Source organism: Tamandua tetradactyla, chromosome 3 (assembly GCF_023851605.1).
Source record: "Tamandua tetradactyla isolate mTamTet1 chromosome 3, mTamTet1.pri, whole genome shotgun sequence".
Classification (NCBI taxonomy): Eukaryota; Metazoa; Chordata; class Mammalia; order Pilosa; family Myrmecophagidae; genus Tamandua; species Tamandua tetradactyla.
The window spans coordinates 1,723,989-1,743,579 of record NC_135329.1 but is presented as its reverse complement, the minus strand read 5'-3'; the positions used below and the strand labels follow the sequence as shown (position 1 = coordinate 1,743,579).

Genomic DNA, 19,591 nt, shown 5'->3' with positions numbered 1-19,591 from the left:
AAAAAATATTTTGAAATGATTTATAATGAAATGAAAGCCTTGAATAAATATAGTAGGAAAAGGGAATGACCAGAGATCATCTCAAGAATTAAGAGAATGTATGGCAAAAATTAATCCAAAGGAAGCAAAAAAAAAAAAGTTTTAAAAGATAAGAGTAGATGTTGATGAAATAAAAAACAAGTGTGTAATAAAGAAGATAAATAATGTTGTTGATTTGAAAAGCTTAAAAAATTAACCTATCTCTTGTAGAGGAGAAAGATCAAGAAAGCACAAATAATCAGTATCAGGATTGATAAAAGGGAGCATCAGCTAATGCTACAGTCATCTTACATCCATACTCAATTATGCAAAACCAAACTTGGAAATTTAGATAAGATTAACCATTCTTAGAGAAAAAGTACATATCAACCATGGCTGAAGAAGAAACAGAAAGTGTGAATAGTCTTATAAACATTAAAGAAAGTGGATTTCTAGTCAGAGAAAATTCCCAAGCAGAAATTACAACCCAGATATTTTATTTAAAAGATATATTAAGCATTTAAGAAAGAATTATAATGAACAAAATTTCATAGATAGCCAAAAATTGTCTGTCTGAGAAATATGGATGTGCTTTTTGTACAATAGGGTGAATTATAACTAATATATCGGAACTCTACAATGTCTTCAAAGCAGCTATACTAGTTTTGATGTACAGGGCATAGACGGTCTAAAAGGAAAGCAGGGCATTGGATCCCCAGCCTACAGACAAGAAGCAGGCTGAGCACATGGCTCAGTTGCATGTAGAGACCATTCAGTGTGAAAAGAACAATGACTCAGCACGAGGGCTCAAGGGCCTGGAGATGGGCTGTTGGGGATTTCATTCCAAAGCAGGACTGGCCCTAATCAAGGAAACACCAACATGTCCTTGGCTGGATTTCAGAATTGAATTGGACCAGCGACTACTGTGTGTTTACCATTTTCCCTCTTTTTGATGAGATACTTTAATGAAGTCATCCTATGCACGGTTTTTGGAGGACAGATAACTTCTTCATGGGCTTTCAGTTTGAAATAAAAATAAACTGGATAGGAGAAGCCTCACATTCAACTGAACTTCATGTGATGAAATCCTGGACTCAAGCCCAAGCCTGCTGCTGGTGTGGGTCACAGTTCAGAGGTCTTGGGAAGGGGCGAGTGCATTTTACTCATGGGAGGAGTGTGAGTAACTTGCGGCTGTCGGGTGGACTGGTGAGTTGAGGGTCCCTCTTTGTCCCCTCTCATTTAATCAGATGGATGCGTGTACTTTGTCCATTAATGAGACAGAAGTGGTTTGGTGCCATGTTCTACCCCCTGTCTCCTGAAACACTCTGTCTTATAATCCAGGTGCCACGCAGCTGGATGACGTGGCCTGCCAGTGGGGCTCACAGTCTGAGCATCAACCTGCCGTCCACAAGTGTAAGCCATTTTGGAAATGGACTCCTCAGCCCTGTTCAAGCCCCTAGCTGGGACCAGATAGGCGGGTCTCAGGAGGAGGGCGCAGCAGTGTCAGGTTTCCCTGAGGATGAGACCCAGCAGGTTATAAGAGATTCCCGTGGAGCCCCTAGGCTCTGTGCCTTTCCTGCCCTGCCCAGCAGGTGGCACTTGTCAACCCCAGCTCCCCACCCGCTTAAAGTGGTGCCTTTAATTCTCAGCCTGCCAGGGCTGTGGCTGACACAGGGCTGCTGGAAGACAAAGCTCATGCTGTCTCTGGTTCCCAGCACCTGGTGTCTGAATGCTCTTGAGGAGGACTGTCACTTGAGCTGGGCCCCACTCCCCCTCTCCTTGGTGAAGATAAGCTCTTTATGGACTTAACCTCTGTCACTTGCTGCTTTGTCTCTCAGACCTATCTTAACTCTGTCCTTGCCTGGGTCAGTGCTAACAACTGAGAGTGCCTGAGGCTTTCTCTAATGAGCTGCTAAAAAGTGAAAAAAAAATTCTTTTAATAGCTGGTCCCCCCAGGGATGATTATGCCTGAGTCACCCCCAGAGAACGTCTCTTGTGGCTCAGATGTTGCCTCTCTCTCTAAGCCAACTCTGCAGATAAACTCGCTGCCCTCCCCCTAAGTGGGACATGGCTCCTGGGATGAGCTGGGTGCCGGCATCATGGGATAGAGAAAACCTTCTTCACCAAATGGGAAAGAGAGAAATGAGACAAAATGAAGTTTCAGTGGCTGAGAGGTTTCGGAGCTGAAAGGTCATTCTGGAGGTTATTCTCATGTACTACGTAGATTTCCCTTTTCAGTTTCTAGTTGTTAGGATAGTTAGATGGAGAAACCTAGTGGAACTGTGATCCAATAGCCTCAAGTCTCGATGAGGATTGTGCAACCACATGGCTTTTATGCTGTGACTCCGTGGTTGTGCAAACCCGTGACTGACACTCCCTTTATCCAGTGTACGGGAAGATGAGTAACAAAATGAAGACATGAATAAATAAATAATAGGGGAGATAAGGAGTGTGGGATGTTTGGGGTGTTCTTTTTTTCTTTCTCTTTTTCTTTTTTGGAGTAATGAAAATATCCTAAAATTGATTGTGTATTGTGGTGATGACTGCGCACAATTATATGATGATACTGTGAGCCATTGATTGTATATTCTGGATGGATTTTATGGTGTGTGAACATATCTCAATAAAATTACATTAAAAAAGCTCCCCCCAGTTGATGCTGTGTGGAGCACAAATGAGCTACTCCTGTTAAGCCCTTTCCAAATTGTAGAAGCAAAAAAAAAGATCAATGATGTTTCTTGTTTGCTTAGTTTGGTTTTATTTTTGCATCTTAATTTTTACAAACCAGCTTTATTGAGATATAAAATTCATATAACATAGGATTCATCAGTTAAAGCATACCATTCAGTGAGTTGTGCATCCCACACATATGGTCCTTTGTGACTGGCTTTTTCACTTGGCGTAATATTATCAAGACTCATCCATGGTGTAGCCTGTCAACGTTTCACATCTTGTTATTGCCAAATGATATCCCATGATATAGGTAGAACAACTTTACTTACTCTTTCATCACTTGATGGGCACTCAGGTTGTTCCCACTTTTTGCCTATTTTGAATAATGCTGCTGTGAGCATTCATGTACAAGATTTGTTTGGATTTATGGTTTCAATTTTCTTGGGTATACACCTGGGTGGAATTGTTGGAGGATATGGTAACTCTAGGTTTAACTATTTGAGGAACAACCAGACTATTTTCCAAAAAGAGTCTAACACTTTACATTCCCACCAGCAGTGTAAGAGAGCTACAATGTTCTGATTTTTTTTCACATCCTCATCAACACTTATTTGTCTTTTTGATTATAGCCATCCGAATGAGTGTGACACTGTATCCCATTTGAATTTTCATTTGCATTTCCATTATGGCTAATGATGTTGAATATATTTTCAAATACACATTGGGCGTTTTTAATCTTCTTTCAAAGGATATTGATTCAAATTGTTTGCCCATTTATTTAGCTGGATTATTTGTCTTTTAATTACTTACATGTAATAGTTATTTATATGACTATAATTAGAACCATAATTTGATACAAGTCCCTTATCAGATACTTGATTTACAAAAAATTTCTCCTACTTGTGGGTTGACTCTTCACTTTCTTGATAATGTTGTTTGAAGGGAAAAGGTTTTTTTTTGTATTTTTATGATACTAGTTTATCTGTGTTTTTCTTTTATTGCTTCTGCTTTTGGTGTCATATCTAATAATTCCTCCAAAGTCACAAAGATTTACACCTATGTTTTCTTACCATAATTTTATAGTTTTTAGCTTTTAAAATTAGGTCTTTGACCTGTTCAGATTTAATATTATCATGTAGAGATCGAACTTCATTATTTTGCATGTGGATATTCAGTTTTCCCAACACAATTTATTGAAAAGATGATCCTTTCTCCATATACTCTTCATATCCTTGTCAAAAATCAATTAACCATAAACGTACGGCTTTATTTCTAGACTCTCAATTCTATTCCTTTGATGGATAAGTCTAACTTTATGCCAGTACCACTCTGTCCTGGTTAATATAGCTTTGCATTAAGTTTTAAAATTGGGAAGTGTAAGTCCTCCAACTTTGTTTTGCTCTTCCAAGACTTTTTTTTTGGCAATCATGGTTCACTTACATTTCTATATGAACTTTGGTATCAGCTTGTCAACTTCTGCAAAGACGTCAGCTGAGATTTTGATAAATGTAACATGAATCTGTAAAGCGAATTGGGGGATAGTTCCATCTGTCTTAGTTTTAAGACTGCTAAGATAAATGAAATGCCGGACAATAGGTTAGCTTACAACAACAACATATCAGCTCACATTTTCAGGGGCTAGAGGGCTCCTCCCCTCCTGGGGTTGGTAGCACTCTCGCTGGATGGTGATCCTTGGATTCCTTGCCTTTTACTTGTCACATGGTGTGTCCTCTCCTTTCTCTCCCATTTTCCGTTTCTTCCAGGTTTTAGGTCCTTCCTGTGGCTTTTTCCTTCCATGTCCAATCTGAGCTCATGAAAACTCAGCCATACAGGATGAAGGCCTGGTCATGTTTAACAAGGATAACATGTTCAAGGGTCCTGCTTCCTAAGGGGTCCACGCCAGAGGACCTGAGCATGCCTTCTGTGGGGGCCTGGCTCAGTCCTCAACACCACTTAGCCATATTGCCTTCCACGTCTCCCATCCATGAACACCGGATGTCTTTGCATTTATTTCTGTCTTCTTTATTTTCTGTCAATGTCGTTTTGCAGTTTTCAGTGTATATGTTTGGTACTTCTTTTGTTATTTTCTATTCCTAAATACAAGAAGCACATAGTTTGTGTATGAGTGTTCAATTTCAGGTGGGGTGCAGGTGAGTGGCTCATCTCTTTCTGCCCCTCACAACGTCAGCTGGGGCCCTGGCTGGTTTCAGGAGAGGGCAGCCAGCGGATTTGTACTGGGCCTGCCTCACACTCAGAAGGGGGCCCTGTGCTTGGGACTCAACTGAAGTCTCCAAATTCTTAATAATCTTATGTGTGGAGTTGAGTTTTATAAGTGAACTCTGATGGGACAATGGAGTTTGTGTTGACTTGTGTGAAGGCCATCCTCCTGCTACCTTCCAGATGCCTTAGGATGGGTACTCAGCTGCCGGGGACTCTGCCTCTTCCCGGAGATACTTTGTACTCCCCACTCTTATGGGAGCCCCAGGGGCCTTTGGGGATTTGCACTCACCTGGTACATCTCTCTGAGTCCAAGAGAGCCCAACATTAAATGGCAAACGAAAACACCATGTCGGGTCTGCCCAAAGACCATAGAAGAAAGGGAAAAAAAATCCTGCTGTTTAAACACGGTTCATGCATTTTCATTTTGCACAGGGACTAACAAATGATGTAGATAGACCTGACTGGAGCAGCTGGACTGGGCTGGAAGATTTACCACCAAAGTGGTTCATTCACGAGGTGGAGGGTTGGTGCTGCCTGTCAGCTGGTTGCTTGCCACACGGGACCCTCAATGAGATGGGCTGGCCTTCCCCATGGCATGGCCTCCGATTCCAAGAGCAAGTGCGCCAGGTCGCAGCTCGCGCGTCTGGACCTGGAAACCTCTAAGATGTCACTTCTGCCAGATTCTATTGGCCAAAGGAGTCACTGAGCCCTTTCGCTTTCAAGAGGAGGGGCATAGGCTCCACTCCATACCGGAGAAGTTTCAGAGAATCTGTGATCATCTTGAATCTATGCATAGGTGGTAAAATAATAGAGCAAAATAAGGAAGTGACGGTCACAAAAGGCAGAATAGTAAGTGTAGGAGGAAGAGAGAGGATTGAATCAAGAAGGGGCGCCGTGTTTTGAGGAGGTTGGTAATATTCTATATTTTATGTTTTAATTAAAAAATAAAATAAAGTAATTGGATTTATACCCGTAAGTTTTCAGATGTTTACAGTATAGCTTCAACATTACTAAAATTGTCATGCTTATAACCTGGAAATGTATCTTTTTCTTAAATTGTACATAAAAACAAGTCTCAATCAACTAATTGAGAATTTGGACATGAAATGAGCTACCATGATACTCTCTGACAAGAAAGTACATTAAACAAAATCAAAATGTAATGTTTCACCTGGGCAAGAGAAATTGTTCAACTACACATTTAAATGGCATTGCTAAATGTTGTTATATTTCGTTTAGACTTTGTCTTCTAAGGAAAGGTGCACATTTGAAACAATTTCTAGTTTATAAATAATAATCCATATTGTCCCTTCTCACTAATCCAAATTCATTACATTTCCTCTGATAATCTAATACTCTGCGTACACTTACCTAAATCACAGTATTCTGAAACTTGCAACATTTTCCATTACAATGTATAATGTATATACATTTAATTTAATTTGATGTATATAACAATGTATAAAACAATAAATATTTTTATTTGGAAACATATCAGAATCATCACAGAGTCACAAATAATACAGAATCTGTCTCTAAAACTTATCATCCACCTAAATTTACACCCTCCAATTTCTGATCATCAAAAATACCATTTTGGAACGGGCCACAGTGGCTCAGTGGCAGAGTTTCTGCCTGCCATGCTGGAGACCCGGGTTCAATTCCCGGTGCCAGCCCATGTAAAAAAAAAAATACCATTTTGTTTATATTATGCCTCACAAGGAACCTTCTCTAGGAAACAGGTTCTGAGATGGAAGTATGCATGCAGGTAGCTCGTTGGAGACTGTGTAGCCCATGAAAGAAGATAAGGGAAAGCAGCAGTGGGTGGTGGGAGGAGCTGAACTGCGATGCAGCAGCACCAAAGGCCCCTGTGCATCACATAAGGGTCACTAATACTGTGGTGGTCCTTCGAAGATGTCCCAGTCCAGGCAAGGGACCTGTACTTTTGTTCCTTTGCATCATATGGGGACCCATCCCAACCCCCAGGAGGGGCATAATTTTTGAGTCAGCTCCTTTCAGTCAAGGGAGAGTCCATGGAAGAGTCTATGCTGTCCACAAGCCATACAGCTAACAGATGGGGAAAGACTGCTTCGGTCTTAAAGGAGAGAATCTCGGGGGCATGGTGGACCAAAGCTTCCAGGATAGTCTAACCTTATGCAACTCAAATCCTCTTGCTTCAGAAAATGAGCTCATTTCCTATGGGAACAGCTTTTCCAGGAACAGCTCTTTTCTGGGAATGTTAGTGGACTATACTATAATCGTTTTAATAGCAAAACTTGGGGCAGAAAGTGATACTTACATCACCTTCTCTTACTAGCAGTTTTAGATTTATTTCCCTCATCCTCAGATAGCACTTGGGCTGGTTGAGGTGCCCTCCCTGGTAAGGAGACCCAGACCTTCATCCTTGAAGGGTCTGCGTACCAGGTCACCCTGCTCTTCTCAAGCCATGGCTACTGCATTTGTCCACTTGCCATCAATATTCGGCAGGCCAGTACCAAGAGGCTTCTCAATGGAACACTTGAATATCAAGCACAGTCTCCCCTTACACATTGTGTGACAAAATCCTCACCTCTCCTCATACTAAGGTTAATTACCCCGAAGGATGGTGACTCTTTTTCTTGCCTACTGGTCATTTTGTTTGAGGAGTCCAAAGTGACTGGATGGTAGCCTTAGATTAAAATTTAATTGAACTTTTGCTTGGCCCCTGCTGGAAGTTATGCTCCTTTGGGATTAAGGACCTTTAGGTTTATTTAGCCTAAAGTTGCAATGGCAAGGGAAGAACAGATTCCCAAATAGGTTACTGAGAATAATGGTAAGTGAAACCATTCCTGTTTCCACCTTTGGCTCCCAGAGCCATGTAGTCAACTCATCAGGAATATGACACCATGTAAGAGTTGCTAATTCAAGTTTATAGTGCCTCGCTTCAAAAATTGTGTCTCAGCTTCAAATTAAGCAATCCCACTGCTCCATTAGTCAATAGTTTACAGACGTAGAACACAATAAGACAAGCACATCCTGTGATCACACCCACTGCCATGTTTTCTGTCGCTGTTTGTTGTTTGTTCCTTGGTTGAAGTGATGTCATGTAATGTCTCATGTCAGTGGACCAGACGTTCTGGAAGTCCTTGAATAGTCATGCTGGCTACCATGATCCTGCTCCGTGGTCAGGAAAAGCAACCCCAACCTGAATATTAAATTCTGAGCAAGATGAATCACTGCCCTTGTATGTTGGAAAAGGTTTAAGTGACCAGTTGATGTCTCCAAGGGATGGTACTATATTAGAGGCTCAGCACTGGCTTCAGATGCTATTCGCTGAAAATCCATCAGTGGCAGTAGCTAGAAATCATAAGCTAGAGCTCATGGCCCTTGTCCCATTCATGTCCTCCATCTTGCCCATCCTGGCTACTCCAGCCATGTGGCCATAAGGAGGCTATCTGGTGTCCCCTCAACCTGCCATCCTGTTCAGTTGATTGTTTAGTGCCATTCCATGGCACATGCTCTCTGGAGGGTATTAATATACAACTCAAAGATCTTTGCACTTTGTGTCCACTTTCATAGATCCACCCACATGCCTCTTTCCCACTCTCTTTTCCCTAATGTTCTAATCTTTCTCCTTCCATGTCCATGACCAAACAGTTAAGCCATATGTCAACTGCCCATGAATCCATATAGATTCTTGTCTCAGTACTTTTCTTTCTTCACAAAGCCGATGACAAGTATATTGCTCAAAGTTTGGTTCATTAGGGGGGTTTTCTCTCACCACTGTTTTTAGGTCCACCACTTATGAGGTTCTAGTGCTCCAACAACTGTCCATTTTTGCTTGCTCCTACTTCCTAAGCCAACTTATCTGTAAACCAAACTTGGCCATTTCTTACTCTGTCAATTGCTGAAAAGGGACACTCTCCCCATGGGGCCAAAAGTGTGAGCTTAGGCAAAGCTCCCAGACCAACAGTGGTAGATAATAGTCTAGACCACCTGCTTATGCTGCCTGCTCAGGCCTTCTGACTTCGCTTCTCCTACCTGTGGATGTATTCCTTCCATACTACAGTGGATGTATTCCTTCCATACTACAGTGGTTTGCTGCTGAGCCCACTTTTTTCTGTGATTTGGTGGATCTGACAGAACCCAGCTCCTGATGGGTAGTTCTGGCCAAGTGGTCACTCTTGTCCCATATTCAGGTGTTTTATATCAACTAGGGTCCAAAAGCACAATAGGAGATGCCTTATAAATGGATATAATTATTGGTTGCAGATGGAATGGCCTTGCTCCATTTTGATTCTCTTCCTGAGGCTTACCATACCTGTCCCCTGGCATTATTTTCCACCACAGATACCTCTAAAAACACAGAGCTTGCTGGGTTATTTGGTCCAAGTACTGCTGACTCAGCACTGCAGATCTCTTACACATTGTAAGGTTATCTAAAACTTCTATCAGCAACTGAAAAGACTTCTATAACTCAATTCAATTCAATCTGACTCTACCCAGAATTAGGCTAGACTAATTCTCGTATGGCAGCCCTCTGTAAGATTGTCCTGCAAAGACCAGTTTGCAAGTTCTGCGGCTCAGGCCACTGGCTCCAAAGTTGGGGTTCCCACCCACCCCTGCTCATGCTTGGTAATCTACTTACAGAACTCACAGAAAGTGCTCTATTTACAATTATAGTTTTATCATAAGAAAAGGATACAACTAAGAAACCAAAAGAAGAAATACAAAATGCAATGTCTGGAAGGCTCTCACGTGTAAGCTCGTGTCCTTTCCACATGAAGCCAGAATGTGTCACTCTCCTGGCACAGCAACCATGTATTTTCTCCACTATGAAATCTCTCTTGAGCATTGAGAGCCTCAATTTCATTTGGGGTCTGTGGGTTGGAGCTGTTCTGAACCCCAGAAAGCCCATGTTCTTTTATTCCGTTCCTGTGGGTGCAGACCTGTTGTGGGTGGGACATTTTGATCAGGTTGTTTCAACTGAGATGTGACCAAGCCATGCAAGGTGGGTTTCAATCCTTTGCTGGAGCCCTTTATTAGAGGATAAAAGGCAGAAATACTGAAAGAGAAAGCTTAGAGAGAAATGTCCGGAGATGCTAAGAGAGGACACACAGATACTCAGATAAAGGCCACAGGAATCAGAAGCAGAAAGCAACAGAACCCTTGGTTCCTTGTAGGTAGGCATGGCTATAAAAAAGTAACACCAGGAATCATTTTGGTGATGGAGTGTTGTGAATTTAACTATATCACTGCTACTATTTTGATTGAGATACTGTACATAATTTGCTTTTGCAAGATGTAAAAATTGATAAAGGGTACAAGGGATCCTCCAGTATTATTTCTTAAAATGCCTGTTAATTTGCAATTATCTCAAAATAAAAAGTTTAATTAAATACCAGACCAATGGTATTTCCATTTCAAAGCACATGGTATTTCACAAAGAGAGTGCACTGGTTCAAAGCTGCTATGCACCGCAGAAAGACCATGTTCTTTTAATCCATCCCTGTGGGCACAGAACCATTGTTAGGTGGGACCTTTATTTTGGTTAGATTATTTTAATTGAGATGGGACCCAGCCCATTCAAGGTGGGTCTTAATCCCCTTGCTGGAATCCTTTATGAGAGGATAAAAGACAGAGACATTTTGGAGAGAACTCAGAGACAGAAATGCCCAGAGAGAAACAAGCCAGGACTCCAGAAGCCCAGGGACCTTTGGTAGTGAAGGACAGGCAGACACTGGATGTGCCCCCCACCTGACCGAGGCAGGGTAGCAGCAGCCTCTCCCGAGAAGTTACCTTCATCTTGAAGCCTTAATTTGGACATTCTTATGGCCTTAAGACAGTTAATTTGTAACCTAATAAATTTCCATTGAAAATGTCAACCCATTTGAAATATACTGCATTCCAGCAGCTTCAGCAAACCCAAACAGAGAGGTAATCCAATCGAATATTTGCAAGTATTAAGGATTGAATCATGTACGCCAAAACAATCTCAGTCAGACTTTCTTCCATGTTCTTGTGGGTGTGAACCCGTTTGTAGAAAGGACTTTCAAAGATGTTGTCGTCAGTTAAGATGCAGGCCCTTTTGGGAATGGGCTCTTTGAAGAGCTTGTTGAGATGAGGCAGGATGGAATCGGGGTTGGCCTTAGTTCAGATGACCGGAGTCCTTATAAGGCAGAGGAAATTCGGATGTAGCAGTCAGGAGAAGCCGGAAGCCAGAAGTAAATGGAAATCAAAGGGACAGACACAAGGAAAGAGGTGTCCAGTGTTGGGTGGTGGCCAACACCTTGATCCAGGGCTTCCAGCTGCCACAACCATGACAATAAATTCCAGTTGTTTAAGCCAAACCAGTGTGTGGAAATTGTCCTAGCAGGCTGGCAAAATAAGACAAGAGGCTGGAGAAAAGTTGATGAAAGTAGGTTGGTTAAGCAACTTGTCCTCTCAGGGTGTGCTTTGAGGAATGTTGCATCTCCTCCACAACCCACCAGCAAGCTCTCTCTTTTCCACGTCCCATCAACCGTGGCTGGGTGAGATAAACAATCAGGGGTCAGGGCTTAAGGGCTTATGGCTGGCACTCTGTCTAAGGCTCAACGTTGCAGAGCCTTTATGAGTGGGTATGACAGCCTATGGAAGCAGGCACTTATTTCCTCCAGGAAATTCTGACTCATGCATAGCCTCAGCCTTCCTACCTGCTGATATCTGGGGACCCTTCCTTATTTGATAGGATTATAAGGACCTCTCAGGAATGCTCTTCTTTCCTCCTCATCTGCCCATTTTAGCATTATTTACTAAGAGAGAGGGAAATATTTATGGATCAGACACCATCATAGCTTCTCCATGAGGCAGGAATCATGGGCCATTTAAACGTGCAAACTCCCAGACAGAAGCAGAGTCAGCCCCTGGGACGACATTCCCACGACTGGATGCCTCCCTAGAAATCCCGATAACTGGTCTTGGGTGGGTCCAGGGATTGGCATTTTGTAAAAGAACCATGAGGGCTTTGAAAATGCAGCCAGAACTGGGAACCACTGAACTAAAGCATCTACTCTGCACGCCATGGAACAAGAGTTTGCCATTTTGGAGTATCCAGCTCATCTGCACCTAAGCTGGCTCTCAGAAGAGCATGGAGCCTGCAAACAGGGCTTTCAGTTCTCTGCACATTTATTCTCTCCCACTGGCATCACTCTCTGATGTCGCATTCCTGATCTTCCCTTAGATTTGGGTGGTGACTTAACCAAAACATTGTATATAAATTACTAACGGCTTTTGTTTTTCTACCATCTATATTTTACCTTGGTGCCCTTAAAATACACATCTCTCTTGAAAATGGCCTCTCCCATACACCACTAACGAGAACGCAGCTGAGCCGTTCCTAGGCCATTGCTGTCAGTTATGCCTTTTGGTAGCAGAATCGTCTTCTCAAATGTTTGTGAATTTACTTGGATATTGGCTGCTTTTTGTCAATATGTTTTTATTAGAGAAGTTGTGGTTGCCTAATATTGTGATCATAATTAACAGGACTGAAATATATATGTCAACATATTCTAAAATAGGTTAAACATTTAGAAAAAATAAAAGTGATAAATCAGCCTAAGCCTCATAAAATTAACACATGTAAGAGCAAATTTAGAAAAAATAAAGGTGATAAATCAGCCTAAGCCTCATAAAATTAACACATGTAAGAGTAAAGTGCCAAGAAATGAATATCCACTTTTTTTGTTGTTCAGTGATGAATGAAATGAGCATCCAGAAAGCAAACAATCTATAACTTCAATCATATTTTCTTTAGAGTTAAGCTCATTATCTCTGTGCTCAATTGTAAACAAAAGCTTAAGAAAAAAACTTCTGACGATCATAAACAGACTGCTAAGTACACTTTTTTCCAAGACTATACCAAAATAGTGGATGTAATCCGGAATCTTATACAACTCTCTGAGACCAACCCTTCCTTATGATGTATCCAGATTGCTTGTTCAGCTTCACTGTATCTGACTTTCACACACCATTTGAGAAGCTCATCCTGTATGGAAATAGGCACCTGTCTGGCTGGGCCTTGCAGGGCCTCGTGAGGGAGATGTTACAAGCTCCCTTCCATCAGTGAGGAGATGGAGGCCCAGCGCGGTGAAGCCGTAGTCGATGAAGGGGAGCAGCCATGGGCCCCCGCCTTCTGCTCGAGCACTCGCTTCCCCCACCCTGGCAGGCTGCACGTCTCTCCCTCAGCAGACCCTCATGAATCTCTGGGAAGGTGATCCAATAAATCCTAAGGTGAGACCCACCTCCTTCCCAGTTATTTTTATTTATTTTTCTAAGAGGTTCTTAAAGACCCAGCAGAATGATTACCTACTGGTAGAATTTCAAGAGCTATAAATTAAACTACAAAGGTGAGTGGTTACTCCTAAATCCCACCTTTCTATACATTAATCCCAGTTATCCAAGAAACAGGAAGCTCGTTTAGGAGAACAAAGCTCCAGCCCCTTGTGAGGAGCAGGAGACCTTTCTCAACTGATTGCCATCATCTTAAAGGACTTCCATAACTTCACGCGTAATACCCTAAGAATTAAATAAATTACACGTGTGGTTATGAGAAAGTTAAGCAATTATTTATCCACATCATTAGTCATCGAAATTCTTGTAGGGAGTAACAGCCCAGCCCCACAGGTCAGCCACTTCATGTTTCCTTAACACTTCCACTGTTTTTTAAACACCCAGTTCTTGATTTATGACCGTCCTATGGCCTCAGCCTGGGCCCCATAATGCGGCACATACCACCCCGAGTGGAATGACACTCTTTCCCTCGCACCAGTTTAAGCCTTCCCATATGTGGGCTCTTGCCTTACTCTGCTCTCTGGAAGTTCACAGAAACAGGTGACTGTGTTGCAAGCCGAAGACCTCCACTTCAACATGAAGGTTTTCAGCCAACAGTTCCTACGTCCCAGCTAAGTCCAGCCAGTCAGTACTCCTAAAGCTCCTTCCGGCTGTTCCTGAGGTCTTTCCAGATGAGCCGTTCCACTGGGAATGCCTCTCCTTATCTTTACCTTGTGTGTCCAGGGTGCTTTCCACCGCACTCCCCAAATTAACTGCCCCTCTGACAAGAGTCGGTGACACGCCAGCTCTCCTGGAAGCCTTCCCACCCCACCCCCACCCAGTCCTTAGCCCAGGCCTGTAAGAGTCACGGTTCGAGTCTGTCTCTCGATCCCTATGTGTCTCTAGGTCTGGCATGTATTAGGCATCCAGAAAAATTCAGATAACTGTTTTTGAGCATTATTATATTCTAGGTACTATGCTGTGTGCTGCTGATATAATAATCAAGACCACGTTTTTCCCATCAGTGTATGCACAGTTTAGTAGGGATGAAAGATGCAAACAAAAGATGCTGCAACACTAAGTGACAGAGGAGATGATTAAGACTTCAAAGGGCAGCAGAGGTTGGTCATTGGAAACACTTTGGGGCAGCATCTGAGTTGACCTATGAAGCACGAGTCTATCAGAGGAGAGGGAGAGAAGGAACCACAGCCAATGGGAAAAGATCCAGCCAAGCCTTGACTCTTGACTCTGGTGTGCCAGAGGGTGGAGAATGAAGAGGAGTCTGGAGAGGCAGACGGGACAACTGTCCTGAAGTTCTGAATGATGGTCAAGGAATGGAAAGTAGATCTACTTTTTTAAGCAGTAGAGAGTCATTAGGACTCTAGCAGATAAATAGCATGGCTGGCTGTGAATTTTAGATCTATTACTATCATAAGGAAGAGAGGATATGCAAATGGGGAAAGGTGGTGACAGACAAGCCATTTAGGAGATTGGTATTCTAGTTCAAGCAAGAGCTGGTCAGAATTTATGCTAGCCTTGCAGGAGTTGAAAGGAATTATATTGGCTTTACAAAGATAATGGACCACTCTTGGTAATTTATTGGATATGAGAAGAATGTTAGAGAGTAAAGACTTGTAAGACTTAAGCGGAATTAAAATAAATAATCTGATTCTTGACCATTCAAATGTAGGCATTTCCCTCCCACCCAATATCACCTCAAAGGAACTCCTAAAATCTCAGATAGAATCATTTCCCTGGAAGACTTAAGCTCATGCACTGGGGTCTACCCAGACCTACCAAGGGAGGAGGGGCCAAGAGTGTGCACACAGTGGACCACTGAAGGGACCATCTTACATGGAAGCAATGCATTTCTTCACTCCCTCATTCATTCTTCCATTCTTTTGTTCATGAAATATTTACTAAGCACCTCAAGGAACTCAGTTTGCTGAAAATGCATAAACATAAAACTGCAGTTTGTAATGATGAGTTTTGATACTACAGGGCATGAGGGAATGTGGTCAATTTAACTGGGAAAGCTAGAGAAGGGAGAAACCCTTGAATAGTTTTGAAGGATGAACAGGAGTTTGCCAAGGAAAAATTCAAGAACGGATAGCATTCCAAACAGAGGGACTCCTTCTTTCTGCTCCTCAGTCCCTCCCTGGTCCAGTCTCAGGATTTTTTTTCCTTCAGCTCTCTCTCAGCCAGCTGCTACTAATGGAAAGAGTGTACCGCCTGCTCTTTCTTAAGGCCACTGCCTCTGTTTGGCTTCACCCTTGGGTAAGCTGCCTTCGTATGTTTGCAAGATGCCACCGACGGCTTGCAGTCCCCATGGCTCTTCCAGCTTAGGCTCATCTGGAGGGTCCTTTTCCCCAAACATGTGGATCTAATCTCAAGGATCGTTTCGGTTTGCTAAAGCTGCCAGAGTGCAATATACTGGGAGTTGGTTGACTTTTATAAGGGGGATTTACTAAGTTACAAGTTTACAGATCTGAGGTCATAAAAATGTCTAAACTAAGGCATCCAGGAAGTCATACCTTGGCTCAAGAAAGACCGATGCCTGTCATATGGGAAAATATGTGGCTGGTGTCTGTTGGTCCCTGTTCCTGTTTCTGCTGCTTCCAGCTTCTGAGTCCAGTGGCTTCCTCTCTAAGCATCTGTGGGCCCTCACTTAGCTGCTCCAGGGAAAAACTTTGGGTTTCATTTCTCTGCAGATGGGTGCTGTGCTAGCAGGTATGGAGGGGGTGCAGGTGCCAGGTGGGCAGTGGCAGCTGCCATGGCAGGGCTGTTGGAACTCCTGTGCAGAGAGGAGAAAACCGGCATGCACAGAGGTGAAGTGGTGTGCACACATTATTTATTCATGAACTCAGTCAACAATAATTAAATGAGAAACTCCCCCACACGACGCACTGGGGAAGTCCTGGATGTATCGGGACCCAAACACGGACCCCATCCTTAGGGAGCCTGATTTCTGCCAGGGAGGACGTCACTGCAAGTAAACTGAATGCATAAGCTAGGTACTAAGGGGCACGCAGGTAAGCACGGGGGGAGGGTGCTCTGCGCTACCAGGGTGGGGGCATTTTAAATAGGTTCCCAGGGTTGCTGTGGCAGGAGGTGAGTTACCTTCGCAGAAGGCTGGAGGAGACCAAGGTCACATCCAGGGAGAGGGCCAGAGGTGGGGCTCACCTTGAAGGGTCAGCAGCAAGGACAGGGCGTGCAAGCAGAGGGAGCCAGAGCAGCGGGTGAGGAGAAGGGCCAGAGGCTGTGGGCAGCTCAGGGAGGGCCTGGGACCCTCGTGAAGATGTCAGTTCTGCTGAGGAAACCGAGGCGGGTTCGAGCCAGGCAGGGGTTCTGCCTGAGAGAACCTCCACTCTCTGGGACACCACGCAGCTGAACTCTGGCCCTGGCACCCTGTGACCCACAGCACGGCGAGGGAACCTGCAGCTAGACCTGGGGGTGGCAAGCCCGGCCCCCTCCAGCAAGCTCGGAGCGAGTGGGGACGGCCTGGAGGTGGGGCCCGGGCTGGGGCGCGCAGCTGGGGAGGAACGGGCGGGAGGCTCTGCCATGAACCCTGCTGATTTTCCATACAGACGTTTCTTCCTGGTCTCCTCTACATCCAAATGAGGTTTTTAAGTTCAGCTCATTAGGACTAGATAAATCACTAGACTTCTGAAGATTGCCCAACCCTGTCCTGCACAGCCGAGTCCTGTGGAAAACGAAGCCTGCTCCCATGTCACATTCCCACCTCCAGATTGACGTGCAGTTATTGTAAAACGTTTCATTCCTTCCCTCGGGCCCATCGCTGGCCCTCGGCAGGCCGGCTGCTCGCTGGGTGGGGCCCCGGAGGTCGTGGGGCTGCAGTGAGTGCCCCGGCGGGGGGAGGGGCGGCGGTGGCGGGGGGTGCAGGGGGCACGTTCAAGGCTCCATGCCCGAGACCAGGCTGCAGTCTCAGCTCTGCTGTCAGCCGCGTGCCGGGGCCAGTGGCCTTCTCCTTCTCAGTGTGTCCTGTCAGTGTGGGCGACGCGTGTGAGCGGAATCAGCAGGTGAGCGCAGGGGACGCAGGGCTTGGCACGGCGGGAGCCCCGAGTATCAACTCCTATCAACATTAGATTTGAAAGTCCTGAATTCAAGCCCAGTCTTGTCCCTTCTCGGCTTTATGATCCTGGGCAAGGTGTCCTCCTTCTCTGGTCGATGGTCCCCGGGTGTCTCCCAGCCTCACTTTGGAGACCGTCTGACGCAACAGGCGTGGACGCCCTGCGGGTTGTACGGTGGGTGCAGTCTGCACGCACGTGGGAGTCTCAGAGCCGCAAAGCAAAGCATCGCACAGAGGCTTTGGAGTTTCTGAAGCTCCAGGTCTAATAAACTCGCTTCCTAGCCTTGTGACAGCGCCGCCCGGGAGCCGAGCTGTCCACGGTTACCCCCCCCCCCCCCCGCTAGCAAGGACTTCACGTGGACTCCCATCCCAGCTTCGCCAACTCAATGGTTCCCACGCGCTACCTGAGACCTGCAGACGTCCCGAAGCTGCCCCCAGCCCCTGCCATGCACCACACGGGAGTGGCGCCCACACTCACGACCATTCGGTCCAGGGAGGCAGCTGGGAAGAGCCCACCGGCAGGTGGTGGGAGGTGATGGCGAGAAGGTCAGTGTTGCTATCAGAGGGGCCCCTAGGTAAGGCTGATGGGCACGGGTGGAGGCCCTGCAGGCGCTGCCGGGGCTGGAAGGACACAAGGGCAAGGTGGCTGGCCAGGGGCCAAGGTCCTCTGAGGGTTGGTGTCGCCAGGCCACCTTCTCAGGGCTGGAAGGCGTGACCTCACGTCACCTCCCCAGCAATGTGGGCAGGTTCGGCTGCTTTCCTCCTTTAGCAGGCGAGGAAATGACCTTCACTTATATGTGTGCCCGAGATGAGATGACACTTCATTGAAGGTAGAGCTTCGTGCCTGACCTGTCCCCGGAGGCCAGGAGGGCCCCACACCCTATTCTTGAGGGTTTAGAGTTGATGGGGTGGGGAGGGCAAAGGGTAGGGGTGGAGGGGACACCCTGTGTACAGCCGTCTCCAAAATCCGTGGGAGGTTCTCAGAGGAAGGAGAGTTGTTTAGAACCTGGAAGTGACATGCCAATATTTTTGCCATACTCTGCACATTAGAAGCAAGTTGCTAAGTCTAGTCCACACTCCAGGGGAGGGAGTCACACGAGGGTGTGAATGCCCGGAGGCAGAGAGCATCTGAGACCTGCTTACTACAGACATGATGTCTATTTCACACAAGAAGCAGCGGAGGTCTGAGAGCTCAGGTCACTCTCTCCGAGGTCACAGGGTGGTGGAAGCAAGACAAGACTTGGGCTGTGTGACTCCAGAGGTCACTCTCTTAACCAGGACGCTCTCCAGAGTGCATGGGCTATTCCGTGAAGACCAGGCTGCTGCTTTTGCTGATTCCCCTGCCCGGATGCGTGCGCAAAACCTCCTCCACCGGGTCAGCAAGCCGTAGCAACGCTGCCACAGCTCAGGCTCAGGCCAGAGATGACCACGGCCCTGCTGGAGCCCAGGACAGCAGGCTCCCCAGGGTCCCTGGCCGGGGAGGCTGAGCGTAGAGCAAAGGAAGAGCTGGACACCACGGGGTGCTCCCCCATCTTGAAGAAGCCACAGCTGGAGGCTCTGACAACCCACCAGCCCCTCGTTCTATAGCCACAGCTTCCATGCTCTCACTCTTCCACTCTCTGCCTCATTTTCCTATTTTATTTTTATGGCACTTCTTATGATCTGAAATTGGTTTACTAATTTTGCCTTTGCTTCGTGATGCACTGCTTCCCTGTACTAGCACCATGAAAATAGGAAGAGTCCATCTCACCCACTGCCAGGTCCTTATTTACCACAGGCAGGAAGCACAAACCCAACGAAAATGAAGAACAGAGATGCGGCCAGGCATTGCCAGAGGTAGCAGAGTTCCTAAAGGAGGCGCCCTGAAATGCACGTACTCGAGAGCAGCACTAACAGCGAAAACAAGAAGATACAGATTCACTCCCATTTGATGGACAAAATTTAAAGTCTCACAACCAAATACTATCCTAGCTAGAGGTAAACACAATCGCTCACACAATGCTGGTGAATGTGTAGAGTGTTTCATCTACTTTTGGAAACAATTTTGGCAATAAATAGTGACATAAAAATGAGCATCCTCTCTGGATTTGTAATTCTCCTCCAAGATGTATATTCTAGAGGAACCCTCAAGCATGGACAGCAGAAAATATGTGCAAGAAAATTCATCACGGTATTGCTTTCAACAGTGACAAATTGTTACACACCTAAATATCCATCTATAAACAAATACAGCCTACCAATACGTAAATTCTACTCATCTGTTAAAACCAATGACTAGGAGCTATATATACAAATCTCAAAAAC

The 19,591-nt window shown here is 45.2% G+C and overlaps 1 protein-coding gene across 4 annotated transcripts in view; it reads left to right on the top strand.

Moving 5' to 3' along the window:
* NT5C1B (5'-nucleotidase, cytosolic IB) overlaps window positions 1–19,591 on the top strand; it is an 83,611-nt gene that overhangs the window by 37,926 nt on the left and 26,094 nt on the right. Inside the window, exon 10 of one of the 4 annotated variants that reach the window (XM_077152152.1) lies at window positions 4,455–4,676. The exons of the other annotated variants lie outside the window; for them this stretch is intronic. Coding sequence (XP_077008267.1) covers window positions 4,455–4,499 — 45 coding nt within the window. The 3' untranslated portion in view covers window positions 4,500–4,676. Of the gene's footprint in view, window positions 1–4,454; window positions 4,677–19,591 lie in introns of those variants that run through there. 4 annotated transcript variants of the gene reach the window in all.